General features: G+C 43.4%; 1 protein-coding gene across 2 annotated transcripts; it reads right to left on the bottom strand.

Annotated features, from left to right (window-relative positions):
• Positions 1-1,655: 1,655 nt before the first annotated feature.
• taok1a (TAO kinase 1a) lies at positions 1,656-16,262 on the bottom strand. Of its 2 annotated transcripts, none has more exons than XM_080507477.1 (20): positions 15,841-16,262; positions 12,174-12,422; positions 11,740-11,811; positions 11,189-11,290; positions 11,055-11,100; positions 10,862-10,958; positions 10,641-10,754; positions 10,463-10,554; positions 10,190-10,283; positions 10,013-10,094; positions 9,757-9,924; positions 9,444-9,644; positions 8,732-8,851; positions 7,952-8,188; positions 7,263-7,391; positions 6,968-7,171; positions 6,580-6,819; positions 5,772-5,984; positions 5,434-5,616; positions 1,656-4,919 (listed from the first exon to the last, which is right to left on the bottom strand). In XM_080507477.1, the coding sequence occupies exons 2-20, from the start codon at positions 12,303-12,305 to the stop codon at positions 4,362-4,364; spliced, it is 3,084 nt and encodes a 1,027-aa protein (XP_080363603.1). In that variant the 5' UTR covers positions 12,306-12,422; positions 15,841-16,262; the 3' UTR covers positions 1,656-4,361. The 2 variants fall into 2 exon arrangements, with proteins under 2 accessions (XP_080363603.1, XP_080363602.1); XM_080507476.1 differs by having other exon boundaries at positions 5,763-5,984.
• Positions 16,263-16,701: the final 439 nt, after the last annotated feature.

A 16,701-nucleotide genomic window follows, 5' to 3' on the forward strand; every position in this document is an offset into this window, starting at 1 on the left:
CTGTTTCCAGTTGGTGGCAATATACTCGATTATTATGACTGTGTTAATACCGTGTGCTCAGATATGGACTCTCATGCGCCTTGTAACATTTCAGCCAGAATGAAGCCTGAACACCCCACTTCCTGTTTCCAGCAAGCCCGATGGTTGTTATCGTCATATGGCACTGATCAGATCAGGAATCTGGTGTGGGAAAATGGCAGTGTGATCGAGAGTCATCACATAATTGTGTTGAGGACCAGACTCTGATTCACTGTTTCAACTATGAGGCTGATCTGACTGCATTCAAGCTGTTTATACACTTTCTGTTTCATGGCAAACTTTAAACTTTGCGACGTAGTTGTAGCCATGCCCCCATGCGAGCGATTTTGACAGCTTTTGCTCATCAATCCATTTTCTATCACCATGCCAATTTTGTGATTGAAATTGGAATTACCCATCTTGGACGGGGTTGCTCTCAAACATTCTAAGGTATTTACACACACTTCCCATGTCCAGCAGGTAGTGTTATGGCCGGTGGAGGAAGATTCTGGGTGAGGCTGGGCCGCATCAGGGATTCCACAATAAAAGTTGCACAAAAAAATCCTCAAACATCATTTTTCATCATAACAGTTTTAATGATTTTTTTTGAAGAAGAACATGAAGTGTCCTGAACATGTATGGAATCTTGAATGATCATGATGAAGGGTTCTTCTGAACATGGTTTCTCTTGCCTCCTCCTTGCTGCTTCTTCTTGTTCAGTAAATTCGGTTCCGCTACAGAGAGTGAGGTAAAATGGAGGCATGTCAAAATTTAAGCCTGTGCAAACTTACAGTAGGCATAAAAGATAAGTTCAAGTTCTTGAGTTATTCTTACTTACTGCAAATATGTTTACTTGACAGGGCAGAAATGTGCTTTATGTATGTAGCACTAACAAGGGTATTGTTTGTATCTCCCCACCAAGTCTTTCTCTGTCTTTCCTCTCCTCTCCTCCATCCTTTCACCCCAACCGGTCAGCAGAATGCCGCCACCTCTGAGTCTGGTTTCTGCAAAGGTTTCTCCCCGTTGGGGGAGTTTTTCCTTTCCACAGTCACAAACACACCTGCTTGCTCATGTGGATATGTTGGGCTTTTCTATTTTCTCTAGAAAAGCAAATTGGAATAACTGTAATGTATTTAAAAATGTCTTTCTTTTAATAAAAAAAAATAAAAAATAAAAATAAAATAAAAGGTGACTGCTGCCTGACCGCTCATTTACCTGGGAGCCACAAAACATTGTCCTGCGGGCTACGGGTTCGAAACCCCTAGTCAAAAGTTTGTGGCTACTATGCTCGCAGTTGATACGTCCTCGCATAGTTAATCTCTGTACTGATGTCGTGACCTCAGTCTTTTCACATAAAAGGCACAAGTTCAGTTCACAAAGTCACACCCAGTGATATACATGCTACAATTAATTTTATAAGACTTAAAATTAGTTAGTTATATAATATGTTTTTCTTTGTTAAAGAGCCAGGGTCCCAGGTCCTGTGTAGAAGTGGCTGGACTGTGTACAACTCTGGCATTCATAGTACTGATATGTAGTTTCTTGTAAAGCAATTTCTTATAACTTCTTATTTAAAGCTGTAACGGTAACTAATATTGCAATATTTATTGATAAAATAAAGGATCACACAAATAAACTTGTACTAAAATTACTTTATTACAGCTGATTTCTGTTCAATATCCCTCTGCCAACACAATGGTAAATACAATAACAATATAGTAAATTTCATCCTATCTTTTTGAATTCTGCTTCATCCATCTTTTTACACAATTTAAATCCACTTTTAGTACTTTACCATCTTCTCTGTAGTATCTTCATAATCTCTCTATATAACATGTTCCACCATCTATACATTTTAATACAGGTTATGAGTTGTAGTGGTAATGTGCCGAACAAATACTGACATCTTCAAAGAAATGCAACATTTTCTCATCATCTGCCTGTCGCCTCCGCCATATTTTCTTTTCTCTCTCTCTCTCTCTCTCCCGTTTGGCCACTCGACCAGAACCGACTCCATTAGAAGTTTCCAAACTTTCTTGTGGTCAGCACGATGACAGGTGAGCAAAAGCAACCGAGCAATCTGGGCTTGGCAACTCCGGTATGGCACAGTGTTTGACCATAGAAAGGATTTCCTGTTGCCCGTTCCGCTTCGGTATCCCACATGGAAATTAAAAAGATTAAAACATAAAACAAAATCCAGGTTGGTGGAGAGCCGATACGACTGACAATAACCAGATCATAAAAGTGAACAAAATGTCCGTGGACAACTTAAAAAGGGTAATTTATGTGAGGTTCGATTGACCCGACTTTCACACCAAGGGCATTGGATGTCCCCAAAGAACCCAAAAATTATAGAAATATGATCTAATTTTCTGAACCAAATTATGAATAAATCTGAAAAAAAAAAAAAAATCTGCTCTGTTACAGCCGTTGTAGCTGGAACTATCCAGTTGGTATAAAAAAAAAACCAAACAAACGTGGGAACAAACTGATAAAATGTTTACCTCAGAAGCAGGATACACACATTCACACACATGGGGGAATTAAAATCCTGCCTCGATAATTTAAAAAAAGATCCCAGCATTGATTGTGTCTTCGGATGTGATGGAATTGGCTCTGAACTGGAGGAATGAGGAGAAATGTGTGATCCACCTGAGAAGTGGCGCTCAGAGATGACGACAATCAAACATACGTTGTGAGGCATTTCAAACTTTAACCTGTTTATAGATAAACATGCTTTTGTCTTTATGTGGCGTTAAAGAATTTACTTTAGACCGTACTTTCTGAAAATTAAGGTGCAAGACCTTTTTTTCTTTTATGAAAAAAAAATGACATGAACATTCAAGTCCAGCTTTAGTGATTGGAGAGAGCGCATCGCTGGAGGATTATCCTGAATGTTCTCTATGGAAAGTCTCTGTTAAGTCTTGAAAATCAACCACCAGGTGGAGAGAGGGGAGAAGTCGAAACGCATCGCCCGGTGAGGAACTACTCGAGCGGTCGGAGGAATAAGCAAGTGCTTTGTGCCACGTTTAGTTTGTCATTTGGCTGTTTTTACTTTATTTGTGCACAGACTCGGTCTCTGTGCTTCGGGGTTCATATTCTCTTCACTGTAGCACCTTTTTTAGACGTTTAGCGTTATTTATCTGGGCATTTTTCAGCAGTGTGTGTATTCTTAAACGTAGTAGTGCCGAGCCTGCTGTCATGGTCATGACAATTAGTTTACATTACTCTGGCAGCATTCCCGCGCACCGTTTTGAAAATGCCTTCATTGGCGTATTGCTCGGTTGTCAAACTCCTACACGTTGCGTGTCCTTGGGAAATTGCTCTTGAAATAAGAAAATCACAGCAGAGTCAAGTTTGACTGCTCCACTAAAGCACATCCGTACCGATGAACCATTCATCCACCAGGTGCTTTGTGAAGTCAAATATTCTTTTTTTTTTTTTTTTTTAAACACACATTTCGCTTTATAAAGTGCTTTGAAAAAGGCAGCAGTTTGAAAAAGGCACTAATAAAATAAGGAGGTTGACTATAGGATTGTTTTTTTTTTAAAAAGGCCAATGAGTCTTTTCTCACGCTTTCGAGTACCAACTAAAGACATCAAGCCGCCGACCTGGAGTGAAGAAGTACGTAAATAAACATCTTTAAGACTCGAAGCAGCGTCCCTGAATATGCTGAGGATATAATGACTAAAATGTGTGTGACACGAGAGGCTGACGTGAAGTCCAGCTGATCAGAGGACGACAATGACGAGATGTAAATGATTAAAGTTGAACCGCGTGAGGCTGATTTGAAAAGGCACTGAAGTTGTGTTGTAGCTTACTCCTAAAACTGGTAACATGTATTTGGCTGTGGATTTGTTGGGTCTGACGGGAAATAAGAGGCTTAAAACTGATCACAATGACCATTACAGCAGGCTGGTTTCATCACAGCCCGGCATCAGCCCGGGGGGGGGGTCCTGAATAAAGTCACTTCACTGTGACAGTTTGATTCCACATGTAGTTAATACACAATAAAGGCTTTCGTTCTTTTAAACAGTGTTTCATGTGCAAAATGAGAGCAATGGCTGTGAAGAGTACAAACGCGTTTTAAATCGGAGAGCGCTGTAAATAAAAAAAAACTAATGGGAGTAACATTTTGACACTCAAACTGCTTACGTAACATAACTTTAAGGATCTGCATGTGTGCCGATAAACTGCCGTGAGGACGGGCTGTGCCTCTTCCAGCCCTTTTGACCTGAGCAACATTTACTTTATCACACATCCATATCTGTACAGGGGGGGGGGTTGGGGTGGGGTAGCGTCACAAAGAGAGGCGGGGCGGTGTCTCGGCCCTGGCTCGGGCTCTATGTGTAGGAGAGGTGTGACCCGTTGGATATCTGAGACGTGACGCTGGTACTCCTGCTCATGCCCTGCTCGCTGCGCCCCGCTGTGGGTGTCCTCCCCATCGCCTGGGGGCTGTTCTGTATGCTTCCGCTGCTGCGAGAGACCAGGGCGGCAGGCGACGGGTGGCCCCACGGTGACGGAGCCCCTCCCCCCTGCACGCCCTGCCCCCAGCCCTGCTGCTTAGACGCCCCTCCCGGACTGGAGTGATAGTGGTGATGGCTGCCCCGGTGACCCGATCCCCCGCCGCCCCAGTGCAGCCCCCCTGGGGAGCCCCCGGATGGATGCTGCTGCTGCTGCTGCTGCTGCTGCTGCTGCTGCAGGTGGTGGCTCCAGCCTCCGGGGGCTCCGGGGAAACTGTTGCTGAGACTCTCCGGGGAGATGTTCGATAGCACCATGTTGTTGAAGCCCAGGCGCATGCTCTCGGAGTCGAACGCCTCCACTTCCCGGGCCTGGCGCTCCAGGAGGCTCCGGATTCGCTCCATGCGTTCGTTCTGCAGGGACAGCAGCTCTTCCTCGATCTACAAAAGGCAGGGCAATAATTAAATAGGATTATGGGAAAAGTTGAAGCAAAGTTGTCCACTTTACACTGACAATCATTTCAATGTGTTTAATCAGCCTCTTCCTGGGTTTGTGGAGGATGACACTCCGATCATCAGCTGTCACTCTGTAAACAGTGACCCGGTTCAATCGTTCTTCTCATCCATTCATATTCGGTTATCAAATGACTAATTCTGTTCCCGTTTATCATCATTATACATGTTATTATAATAGCTGGCGTGATTAAATTACCCCTTAATCACCTTTGGGCCTGGGAGTGCTTTATTATTATTGGGATTTGCATGTTCTTTATATGGGTTTTCCACAAATAGTCAAAAAACATGACTCCTATCAACGAATTAACTGATTCTTTAACTGTGTGTGACTGTCCCTGTGACATAGAAGATGAATGGATGGAACGTGGTTGTGTGTTCATGGATTAATAAGAACTGAGAAATGAACATTGTACTACAGAATAATGAACGTAGGATGAACCTTTTGCTCCAGCAGGGCCCTGCGGAGGGACACCCTCTGCTCCAGGTCCTTCTTCTCTCGTTCGTGTTGGGAGTCCGTCTGCATCTTGATCTTGCTCTGGTAGGCGTTGAGAAGCTCCAGCTCCTGCTGCAGCTGCATTCGCAGACCTTGGCCCTGAGCCTCCTGAGTCTCGTCCAGGCGTAGCTGAGAAAGAGAGACGATCAGTATCAGGATCCAGGCAGAACCGGCGAACGGGAGTACGACCGATTAGAAGGTCGGCAACTGTAACGCTGGATTTGCTCTTAAACTGAAATGCCTTGGCAATTAGGATTAGAAAAGTTTGGCATTACCAGACTCACCGCCTGGGTGGAAAGCATCTCATTGATGGAGTGGTCATACTGCTCTGCCAAGATGGCAAGTTTGCGGTGCTGCTCCTGCTTGAGCCGCTTCAGAACAGCCTTGTGCTCCGACTTGGGGGTGGTCTCCAGCAGATGGTTCCTCAGAGCTTTGTACTGCCTGGTCTGGATCTTACACGTGTCCTGGAACTGCTTCTTGATCTGGAGCTCTTTGGACTGTGGCGGAGAGCAGAGACTACGTCAAGCATGTTTCTTAACGTAGATGAATGCTGTTGTTCTCTATTCTGGATTTCTTTGTTTGTTTGTTATGGAACTTTACATTTGAAAAACAAGAACACAGATTATATCCTTTATACTCAGCCTGAATTAAATAGAACTGAAAAGCGACATATATAGATGAAATTCAATAAATGAATAAACAAACGAAAAATAATAAATAAATCCATTAATTAAAATTAATTACAATAAAATTTAATTAAAATAACCCTGTAGAAGGAGAAAAAAAAGTTTGACCAAACGTGTTTTTAACTCATTTACTTCCACTGCCAATGACGCTGGCTGCACTCGTATCAAGGAAACGAGCAAACCTTAGTTGAAAAATGACCTAAACCAAAGAAAAAACATTCTGTACAATATAGAAAAGCTTGTCTTCATTCTAAAGGTTGAATTTATCTTGAATCAAATCAGATTTTAGTAGGAGGGGCCAAAAGAAAGAGAGCAGATCAATGCTGTACTCAATGGTAATTGGATTTCACTGACGTTGATATAATTGTTAGAGCTTCATCAGTCTCAAAGCGATCCACGCACAAACCTTGAGGCTCTTGGGCTGCTGGCGGACCTCCATCACATGCTTGCGTCGGAGCTCCCTCTCCCTTCTCTTGTTGTACTCCTGCTGGTTGGTGAGCTCCGTCTGGTGCTGCAGGTGGGTCAACTCGGCTCGCGTCTTTTGGATGGTGTTGAGCTGGCGGAACTCCAGCTCCTGCATGGCCTCATGGTGCCGCTGAAGCATGGCGCGTTCAATGTCCTTCTGGGTCTGGCGCTTGTTTAGCTCCTGGTCACGCGTGCATTGAGAGGGGGAGACCCACAGAAGAGGAGTTAATCGTCAACCATAGACGATGAGGCAATAAAAACTCATTACGTGATCCTTCCAGTGTTATACCACTGGGACTGAGCGCAGTCGTGAAGGAGAGAGTGCTCACCTCTCGTACTAAGTCCTGCTCAATGTTGTGACGAGCGATCAGAATCCTCCGTTTGAACCTGCGGCACTCCAGCTCCAGGTACTGCCTCTGTCTGCGCTGCAGGTTGGCCTCCTCCTCTGCTTGGAAGTGCTGGAAGTTCTCCTTCTGCTTGGACAGCCAATCCTGCTTCTCTTTCTTGGGTGTCGACTGGTTTTCACTCAGCTCCTGAAGAGAAGAGAAAAGACGGCGCGTCACGTCGCGAACGGAAACTTCAGCTCAGATAAACCGGAGCACGGCTGGAGGATAGGGCTCGAACCTCTTTGAGTTGCTCCTTGCGAAGCTTGTATTCCCGTTTCTGGGACTCCAAGAAGCTGTTGAGCTCTTTTTTCTGCTGACTCTGGATGTGCTGCTGGAACTTCTTTTCATCATTGCTGAATGTTTTCGCCTGATTGAGAAACACGTTGCCACCATCAGATCAAGTCAGAGGTGGCCGAGAGGTTGCCTTAAAACAATTATTTCCATCGTTGAAAATTGGAAGGCTATTTTAACATTTGATGGTTAAAAGTGACGATGTCAATGTTTGATATTTTATTGCTATCACGTGTCGAGAACAAAACTTTTATAATAGAAAGATATATTTAGAACAGAGTTTTCATTCAATAACTCATTTTTAACAATATAACTTTGTTTTATTCTCTCTGATCACTGCGACCAAAGTGTTTCATATAGTATTGAAGTTTTATCATGAGGCAACATTTTATTTATGCAACATATTTACAATAATTAAACAACTTAAAATAAAATGTGATGATATATGTTTCCAGATAAACTGTGACAAAGGTTGCTGATGTAATGTGAAACTTTTTTTTTGCCCTCGTTTCTCAATATGATATAATAACGTATTACTGAATTAAAACATGACACTAATCGACCTTTAAGGGTTTCTGCGGCTGCGGCTTTATGCATCCGTGAGCAGTAATCATTTTGTGCGGGCTGTGAACGTACATCTTTCTCCATGGATGCCTGGTGTTTCTTGATGAGTTTCTCCATCTCCTGGGCGAAGCTGTTCCTCTGGTTCTCCAACTCCTTGTCTAGTCGGAGCCTGTGCTCGTCCATCTCAGCTTTCAGCTTGTTTTCCAGAGCCATCAGCTGCTTCTGGTGCTGCCGCCTCATCCGTTTGTAGCCCAGAATCTGCTCCCGTAACTCAGAGTCCTGCTCGTGCTCTTTCATCTGGCGGGTGAGCTGGCAAACAACACACATTTATTTCACACTGGTTGCACACAACAAGCTTTTGGGAGAAGATAATCAATATTTAAGACTTTCATGTAACTTTCAGAAATATTTCAAGCTGCATACCAACATTAGTTAAACTTTTTTTTTTTATTATTATTTATTGATCTGGGAGAAAATATGTCACAAGAACTGTTTGTCATGTTCATCAGCTTAAAATGTTCCAGAAAATTGTCCAAAAAGTTATCATGAATGTGTTTTCACATCCTCCTCCTCTCTCTGTTGATCAAAGTCAAATGTCAGGTAAGTTACTCTGCAATCCGAGGGCTTCGGAAATCCTAAATTCAATAGAAATGTGTATGTATCCTCACAGTAAACATCCTCTCAAGCACATTTAGCTCATATTAAATGATTTTTAATCAAATCTGGAATGCAACTGTTTTAACCAGGAATATGGAAATACAATGTTTTGGACATCGTTTTATGGATGGAATTGTGATCTGAAACATTAAGCAGGTTTCTTCTGGTCTATCAGTATATTAACGGTATTCTTACCACTGACGCTGTGCGTATCGTAGCAAAGTGTTCGCGATTTCGTTTTGGCCGTGGAGTGTGTCCAGCAGGGGACTGTGTCTCAGTTGGCCGGTTGTTCGGATCCTCATTGCGAATCTCCTCCTGAAAGAAACACACAGGTAGAAGTCAGCAACATGATACGATATTAAACTGTATGTGAAGGTGGGGAACACGAGCTCTCCTGCTGGATTCAGAGTAAATTCATATAACAACAAAAAAACTACACCATAGAATGAAAAGAAAGTGTGATTGCAGATTTAAGGCCGTTGTAGAATTCCAAAAGAACAAGAAGAAACGTTGGGCTGTGACGTCAGGCAGCTGCCAAAAAAAAATAGTTGTTGGCCAGAGAGTTCATACTCTGTGAAACTGTTGAATCTATGAAGGGGCGTTTTAACTTTTCAACTGCACGGCTTACTTCTCGCTTTAAAAGTCTTCAGAAATACATTTTGCTGAACCGTTTCAGGAAAAAAAGACAAAACTTGTGCCAGAGGTGCTACGTTGGTCTGGTTTTAAACGCAGGAGTCAACAGCCCTGAGTGACGCGTTCAAGTGCATCACGCAACTCAGAACTCGCTGCATGTTCACGAGCCGCGGGGCTCATACAACCAAATGACATCATTTTGTTCGGCAGGACCTGGGAACGCCGAACTTTCTCCTTGTTCTTATGGAGGCTGAATCAGCCTTTAGTGTCTTACTGGCTTGAGATGTATAACAGAGCTGTTGGACATCACTGTGTGGTCTCTCTCCATGTCCACCTCACTCTTGTCATCACCAGCATCCGTTAGACTGTTGACAGAGCTGCTCTGGGAACTGGCACTGATTGACATGCTGGGGATGGATTGATTGCTCCCCACGCTGTTCACCGTCCCGGTCCTACCCACACTGTGATCTGCCTCCTAAAAACAACACACAAGCAGAGACGCGCGATTACGACACACGATGACGCAACAATGTAAAACGAAGACAGACGAGGACGGAGGAATGGTGGAAACAAGTCACATGACAGACCTCCTCTTCATCTTGTGCCTCAGTTGTTGGGCCATTGTGAGCTTCCTGAAACAAGATCTTCTTCATCTTACGATACTGCAGATTGTCTAGCTCCCTCACTGCATCCTTCGTCCGGTTTATCAAGTCTATTAGAACCGATTCTGGTCGCTCACGTTGGACAAAAGCGTGCTGGGGGAGGAACACAGAGAAGCACTTAAGCATTACATTCATGAAATGTAATCATTCGGTTACAGCCAACTAGAAAAGAACACTTTACCTTTAAGAGCTCCTCCGAGTTGGGACGATCTTGGGGAATTTTCTGAAGGCAAGAATCTACAAAGTTTCGAAAATAATCCGTCCTGGAGTTGAGAAATGAAACAGTTTTCCAATCAACTCCGAATGAAACAGAAATGAAAACAAGCTTTGGCTCTTCCGAATGCAACTGTACACTCACCATTCACTGGACTGTAGCGTGGGGCTCTCATTCTGTGCTATGTGGTATAAGGCACTCATTGCATTCATGTTGAACAGTGGAGGTTTCCTCTCAGCTAGAAAAACAAGACACATGAGGTGTGAGAAGAAAAAGAAAAAAAGAAAAACTGAAGGGCCGAGAAGCAAGAAGAACGCAGGCTAAAGAGACGTTTATAAAAGTATGCAAAACATTGTGTGGGCGGAGGCAATTCAACAATTGTCAGGTTGACGCAAGCCAGGCGAGATAAAAACAAACCTAATTCAATGCAGGTGATTCCCAACGACCAAATGTCCACCTTCCCATCATACTGGCCCTCATCCATGGCTAAAATGACTTCTGGGGCCATCCTGAAAGGAGACAAAACACAGAAAAATATGCAACTGGTGAGATACTGACGAGAAGAGCAATGCACCAGTGTGTTTTTGTGACGTACCAATATGGAGTCCCGACAAATGAGTTTGCAGGACAGGCAATGGAAGCAGAACCAAAATCTGCTAGTTTCACTTGCCCCGGCTCTGTCAGCAAGACGTTTCCTGCCTTAATATCTCTGTCGAACAGGTAAGGACGATGATTACAGCTCAGCACAGAGGAGCGAACGCCTAAGGGCAACACAACTCGGTGAGCTGCATGCTCCTCAGCACTTGAAATACTCACCGGTGAATCATTTTGTGGGAGTGAAGATAAGCCAGGCCTTGAAGAGCACCATGGGTAATTGCAGCGATTTCAACTTCTTGCAGAGGTTTTTTGTGAACTGGGGGAGATGTTCATTGATGTCAAGTTAGGGGGGAAAAAAAAGAAGAAAAATGAGAAGGATTAACTTGCGTGAGGCTTAAAGCTTTTAACTTACCTTCTAACAAATCTGAAGCAGAACCTAGACAATACTCCATTACAAGCTGCAAGAAAACAAAGAGACATTTGTGTTATCTTGTACTTTATCAATATATAGATGACCACCATCCATCACGGACATTTCGGACTTACCCAGGCGGTGTGCTCTCGCAGGTAGCATCCTTTGTACTCTATGCTGTTTGGATGTTGTATTCTCTGCAGGAATTTCACCTCTTTGATTATGTCTTGCCATTTCTGTGAACACGGTGAGAATCAAAAGGACTGCAGACGCAAACAAACCCCAATATTCAGCCAGTCTGTCCACATAAGTCAGTGAAATTGAATTGAGTAGCTTTATTGTCATCATACATGGGGGCATGATGAAAATATAAATAGCTGCCACTGAACAGTGCATTAATAACAAAAACCAGAAATAACATTAAACGTAAATTTAAAACAAGACTTTACTAGAACTATTAAAAGTTGCAATAAATGCAATAACAGGCCAGATATAAACAATAGAGTGTGAAAGGTGATAAAATCAAAACAAATTAAAAAAAAATATATGGGCAGGAGATTGCCTGTAAGCAGTAATAGAACCATTAAAAGTGACAATGTGCGTTACAGTTTTGAGTTCAGAAGTCTGATGGACCAGTGGAAAAAGCCGTTTCTCAGCCTATTCATCCTGAAAGCTATCGTCATACCTCAGTAGACTGTTTCCCGCTGTAAGACATCTTCTTGATGGCAACCACCTCATTTGTCCGTGCATTTTGTGCCTGAATGGTGAAAACATTGCATATTGGTTATTGTCTTCCTCACTTTATCTACTAATCTAGGATTACATTGTTTATTTGGCCAAAAGAGCAGAACGGAAGTGCCAGTGTGTACATTTTAAAATATAAAAAAAACCATCTACAGCAAGTGTAGGGATTAGCATCGAGACGTGACTGGTCTGGTTTCCAAAACGTTAAAATTTGGGTTACACGCGAGTGTGCGTGTGTGTGGTTCGTCTCTCCGTGCTTGTCCTGTGATGTATTGATGACCTGTCCAGGGTCTATTCTGCCTTCATCCACAGGGAGCCGAGATCAACGTCAGTTAGAGACGGCTGATATCCAAAAGAAGTACTTGAAATACTCACAAAATATACAGCACCAAAGCTGCCATGTCCGATCTCACGCAGATCTGTGAAGAGCTTCTCGGGGTCCTCCTTGAAGAAGAGCTCAGCAATATCGGGGTCCTTCAGGCTCCCCGCCCGATTGCTGTTGGGCATAGTGGGGAGGCGGGGGCAATGCCGCTGTCGCCAGGAACTATCTGGGTCTGCGACAGCGACGTGAAAGCCCCCACTGACGGCTCATCTGCAGGACAGTGGTTTCATGTGTGGTCAGAGCTGGGAGACAAAAGAACAGGTACAGTGTTAATAAAAAAAAAAGAAAAAAAATCTTCTGTCCACAATACTTCAATAAGAAATACCAAAAAGGTGATCTGGATGTTCTTATAATGTAGGTGTAGCAATAGGAATATGTTTCCATCGCGTAATAAGTGAGTGACCCTCTTGAGTGCAGCCAGTTTAATCCTGTGTTGAACCGTGATGTCAGGTGCAAACGGCCAGTCGGAAATCCTGAGGAAGCAAGAGATAAAGTCTCCTGTTTCCGTGGCAACGGCAGCCACAGTAATGAAATCGGCGGGCCGTGTCCTGACAACCTTTCCTCTCACACCTTCCGTTTCTGGTATGCAGACAGACTGATGTGAGGAGGATACAAAGACGACTGCGGGGTGACAACATGCTGCTTCGCTGAGTGAACGATGCCCAGGCAGGGACAAAGCATTCATGTGATCAGACTACTTGTTAAACCTGAATCTACTCAGGTAAACATGCGTACGCAAACACTGTAGATATCATCTGTCCTCAAGAGATTTAAGTAAAGTGCAAGTTAACCAAACTAAAAAAAAAAAAAAAAAAAAAAAAAAGCATTCACCAATGGACGGATACAAAATTGTAAGAAAATACACATGAATAATCACTTTTCTGTACTTAAAATGTGCAAAAATTACTCGTTGAAGGATTCGGCATGGATCTTCCAGTACTCTAGGACAATTAAAACAGTTAATGTGACTTGATAAGTGCAAAAACACTGAAATATCTACAGTAGTGTGTAGATTAACTGAATCACAAAATGGCAGGTTGTGGTATAAGGGACATGTGTGTCTCCATTAACATTTTTTTTGCTCGTCGTTTTTTTTTTTTTTCCTTCTTCTAAATTTTCACGATTGGCCAGAATTGAAGTCCCCACCTCCACTGTCAATATAAAAAAGTTTTATTACTGGACCGGTTGTTGGAGCTTTACTGTGGTAACGGTAGCGTATACTATAAAAGATCACTGAGGAACGTTTACTGGGTCCATGTGGCTCAGATGATCGGTTGCAAACAGATGCCGAGCTGACGCTCCAGTCACAAGACTTCTTTCCCAGCCCCGGGAGAATCAGCCCCCAGTCCAACCAGACATCTTTTGTCTCACAATAACACTGAATAACTCACTATTCTACAGAGACGCAGCCTCAAGTAAAGGCTCATTACCATGTGGGACTGTGCCTCTTTATTGCCATTGTTCTTCACCACATTGTTGCTCATGAATGAGTTTTGTTGTCATCTCTCATGATAGCATGTTCAACAGTGTAAACGTGAAGTCAGAAGTGAGCGACGAGCGCCGATACCTTCATAAAACACCCTTGCATTCCTGAGCGCGTGTACACACACACGCACACACAAGAATGCAGCAAGACAGGACAACAAAGCTGGAAAGCTGGAATTCTCAATGTATGCCCTGACTGCGCTACATTTCCTGTTCGCACAGCTATAGAGAGGTAGGAATGGGCCCTGGTGAGCATTGTCACCGTCCCCCTCGACGCAAACAGCACTCGCATCACTTCATACAAACATTACGACTTCAAATCGAAACGGGGGTTTTGAGATCTGCCGTGCAAAATACAGAAACTTGCATTGATGAGAAAAACAAACCGCCACAGACTTCAATAGGAAAATCGGTTCAGCTAGAAACATAAAGCTGTTTAAGTCAAACACCAATATGACATGTCAAAGAAAAAGAAGGATTCATGAATATTTTAAGAAGTGTATTTAAACAAACAGACCTCCAGCACAATAATCAAGAGACCTGGCCTCTGCTCGTCTGTGGGGATGGGGAGATCTATATTTATTCTATTTGCAGATGGAATCATCCTTTCTGTGGTATAAACTTCAGCTCAGCATCACCTGCTCTGTTTCAGTCTGTGGCAACTCACCTCACTGCAGGGGCATCACGAGTGGAATTGGGAGTGTGTACATGGAGGTGTCACTTTCTAACAGCTTATCACACGAAGAAAGTCAAACAAATCTAAAGAGCAAAAAAGAAAAACCAACAACAAGCACACAAGGATGTGCAAACCAATTTGAGATGTCCAGAAGTCCCTGATGTCAGCTTCAAACACACACGACTCCACAAAGACACACAAATGCCTAGAAAGGAATTCAAACTACTTTAAATATTTTTAGAGCGATGTTGAAAAACAAAACCAAATGAAATATGACAAAGAGGGATTGACGCTTACAAGTCTTCACCAACAAACAAAAGGAGAGAGGAGAAATGACAATGTCTACTTCATTAGGTACACTCATACGATCTAATATGGTCCAGTACAACAGTTTTGACATAAATTCTACTAAAAGTAACACATTGCAATTTTACTTATGAGTGTCAAAGAGGTTTTACTTTAACTGTATATTTATTTTGGGAACAAAGTCACTTGTCCAAAGGTTGGTGATTTGACCAACCATCTCCCTGTGTCCATTTCTCAATGGATGCTTGTTTAAGATGCTGTCTACCCCCAAATTGCTCCCAGCGGAGGTTGAATGGGTGACTAACGTTGTAAAGCATTTCAAGACCACTGTAGAGCGGGAAATGCACAATATAAGTGAGGTCCATTCATATATGCATTTTCGTGGTTTCCGTTTAAAGTTGTAATGAGCAGGATTGTACATGTTGAGTGGGGTTTCTCTTGTTACAGTCGGGTTAAGTTGGGAGGAGAAACACTGACCATTGCAAGCAAAGCTTAACCTTAACTCAATCTGAAAGGCTAGAGTTTATGTCAGAACTGATGCACTGAATCACATGATATTATCCAAGTGTGTCTGATGAAATATCCTGTGAGTTCATGGAGGGGGGGGCTTTTCCATGTCTGTGCCCGGAGGGGCAGTTTGTCTCATGGCCTCTGACACCATCATACATGACATTATCATTAAAAAAAACAACCTACAGCACTGATTCTTGTCAAAGTGATGACAACCTATCAGAAATGATGCCAATGTGTTACAGTATTGACTCCACATGACATTGCTGTACATATTTGATTTCGCATATCTTCTTGTATCTTTAAAGGCGTGTGGATTTGCTAATGGGCGTCTCGGGTGTTATTTGGGAGCCGTCTGCCCCCCCTTTCAGCTGAATGAAGGTCTGAAGTGTAAAAATCCCTCCTGAGATGTGCGCAGACAAATCCGAGCTTCCAGCTACCCGAAGGCATTAGCTCCACACCAACACTTCACGTTAGCCAAGTTACGTGTCACGTCACAAAACAGCCCCGACAGCCACCACGACGCCTTTGACGCGTAGAAAAATAACAGTCTAACAACCACTCAAATAAAGCCCGAGTCAAACCACCTTAAAGAGGAGTCCCGGACCGGAAAGCAAAGCTGCGTTAGATAGCCAGCCTGTGTGGTGTTTGCTAAGTTAGCTTAGCCGTTAGCAGGAGCTCACCCTCTGGTGACAGGCCGGCCTCCAGGAAACCGCCGTGTAATTCAACACAGTCTGGGATTGTCCCGCTTTCCCCCAACTTTCATCCCGCGTGCGGCGGCTCCGTGCGTCAAATCCCCGCGGTCCCCGGCGCTGTCAGTCGACGAAAACGGTGGCGCGGTGGGTGAATTCCTCCGGCTTTAAAAATCCACACCCTGCTGGAAGTGAGCGTTGTGCCAGTGAGTCCGCTGCAAAGATGGCCGCCGGGCCGCTGCGCCGCCGCCTCCCTTCGTGAAAAAAACACGGAGGGGAAAATGTGAGGGAAGTTCAAACGCCCCCCTCAAAAAAAAAACCACACACCCAGGAACAGAGTGGCGGCCGTGTCCGTGGCGGGTTGGGCGTTTTTTTTTGTGTGTGTGTTTTTTTTTAGCCGAGCCGTCTGCGGGAGCCCCGTCTCTTCCTTCTTCTACATAAAACAGCAGCAGCTCCGCCCTGCTGCTCTCAACTCTACCTGACCCATTAAAAACAACACAGAGCAACAAACACCACCCGCACTTTCACTCAAACTCTGAAACGAGAGCGTGAACATTCATAGTAGCGTTTATATAATTTAACCATCTGTCTAATATGAACGTAGTGGGATCAAATATAGATTTGTTGCTTCCTAACAGTGAAACAATAATAAAGATGCGTAAAGTACTTTGTACTTAGTCTGTGTGTCGTCATGCTGTTGAATAAATTAGGAATTGAAATAAAACAAACATCAGGTATAAACTGAGTTTGAATTGGGAAAAAATATATAAAGGACGGATTATTGAGAAGTACAACAGTTCATCTTTGCATGGGGTTGATTGTTAAATGGAGAATATTGCATCGAAATGTACC

The sequence above is a fragment of the Blennius ocellaris genome (assembly GCF_963422515.1).
Source record: "Blennius ocellaris genome assembly, chromosome: 2".
In the NCBI taxonomy this organism is placed as follows: Eukaryota; Metazoa; Chordata; class Actinopteri; order Blenniiformes; family Blenniidae; genus Blennius; species Blennius ocellaris.

Bases quoted from the DNA above. Each gene is read 5' to 3' on its own strand.
- taok1a (XM_080507476.1), bottom strand. From the start codon at position 12,305: ATGCCCAACAGCAATCGGGCGGGGAGCCTGAAGGACCCCGATATTGCT. The intron at 8,852-9,443 runs GTAAGACACTAA...TGTTTCTTTCAG, and splicing joins CTGTTATACATCTCAAGCCA to GAGGAGATTCGCAATGAGGA. The intron at 7,392-7,951 runs GTACGTTCACAG...TTTCTCAATCAG, and splicing joins AGGCATCCATGGAGAAAGAT to GCGAAAACATTCAGCAATGA.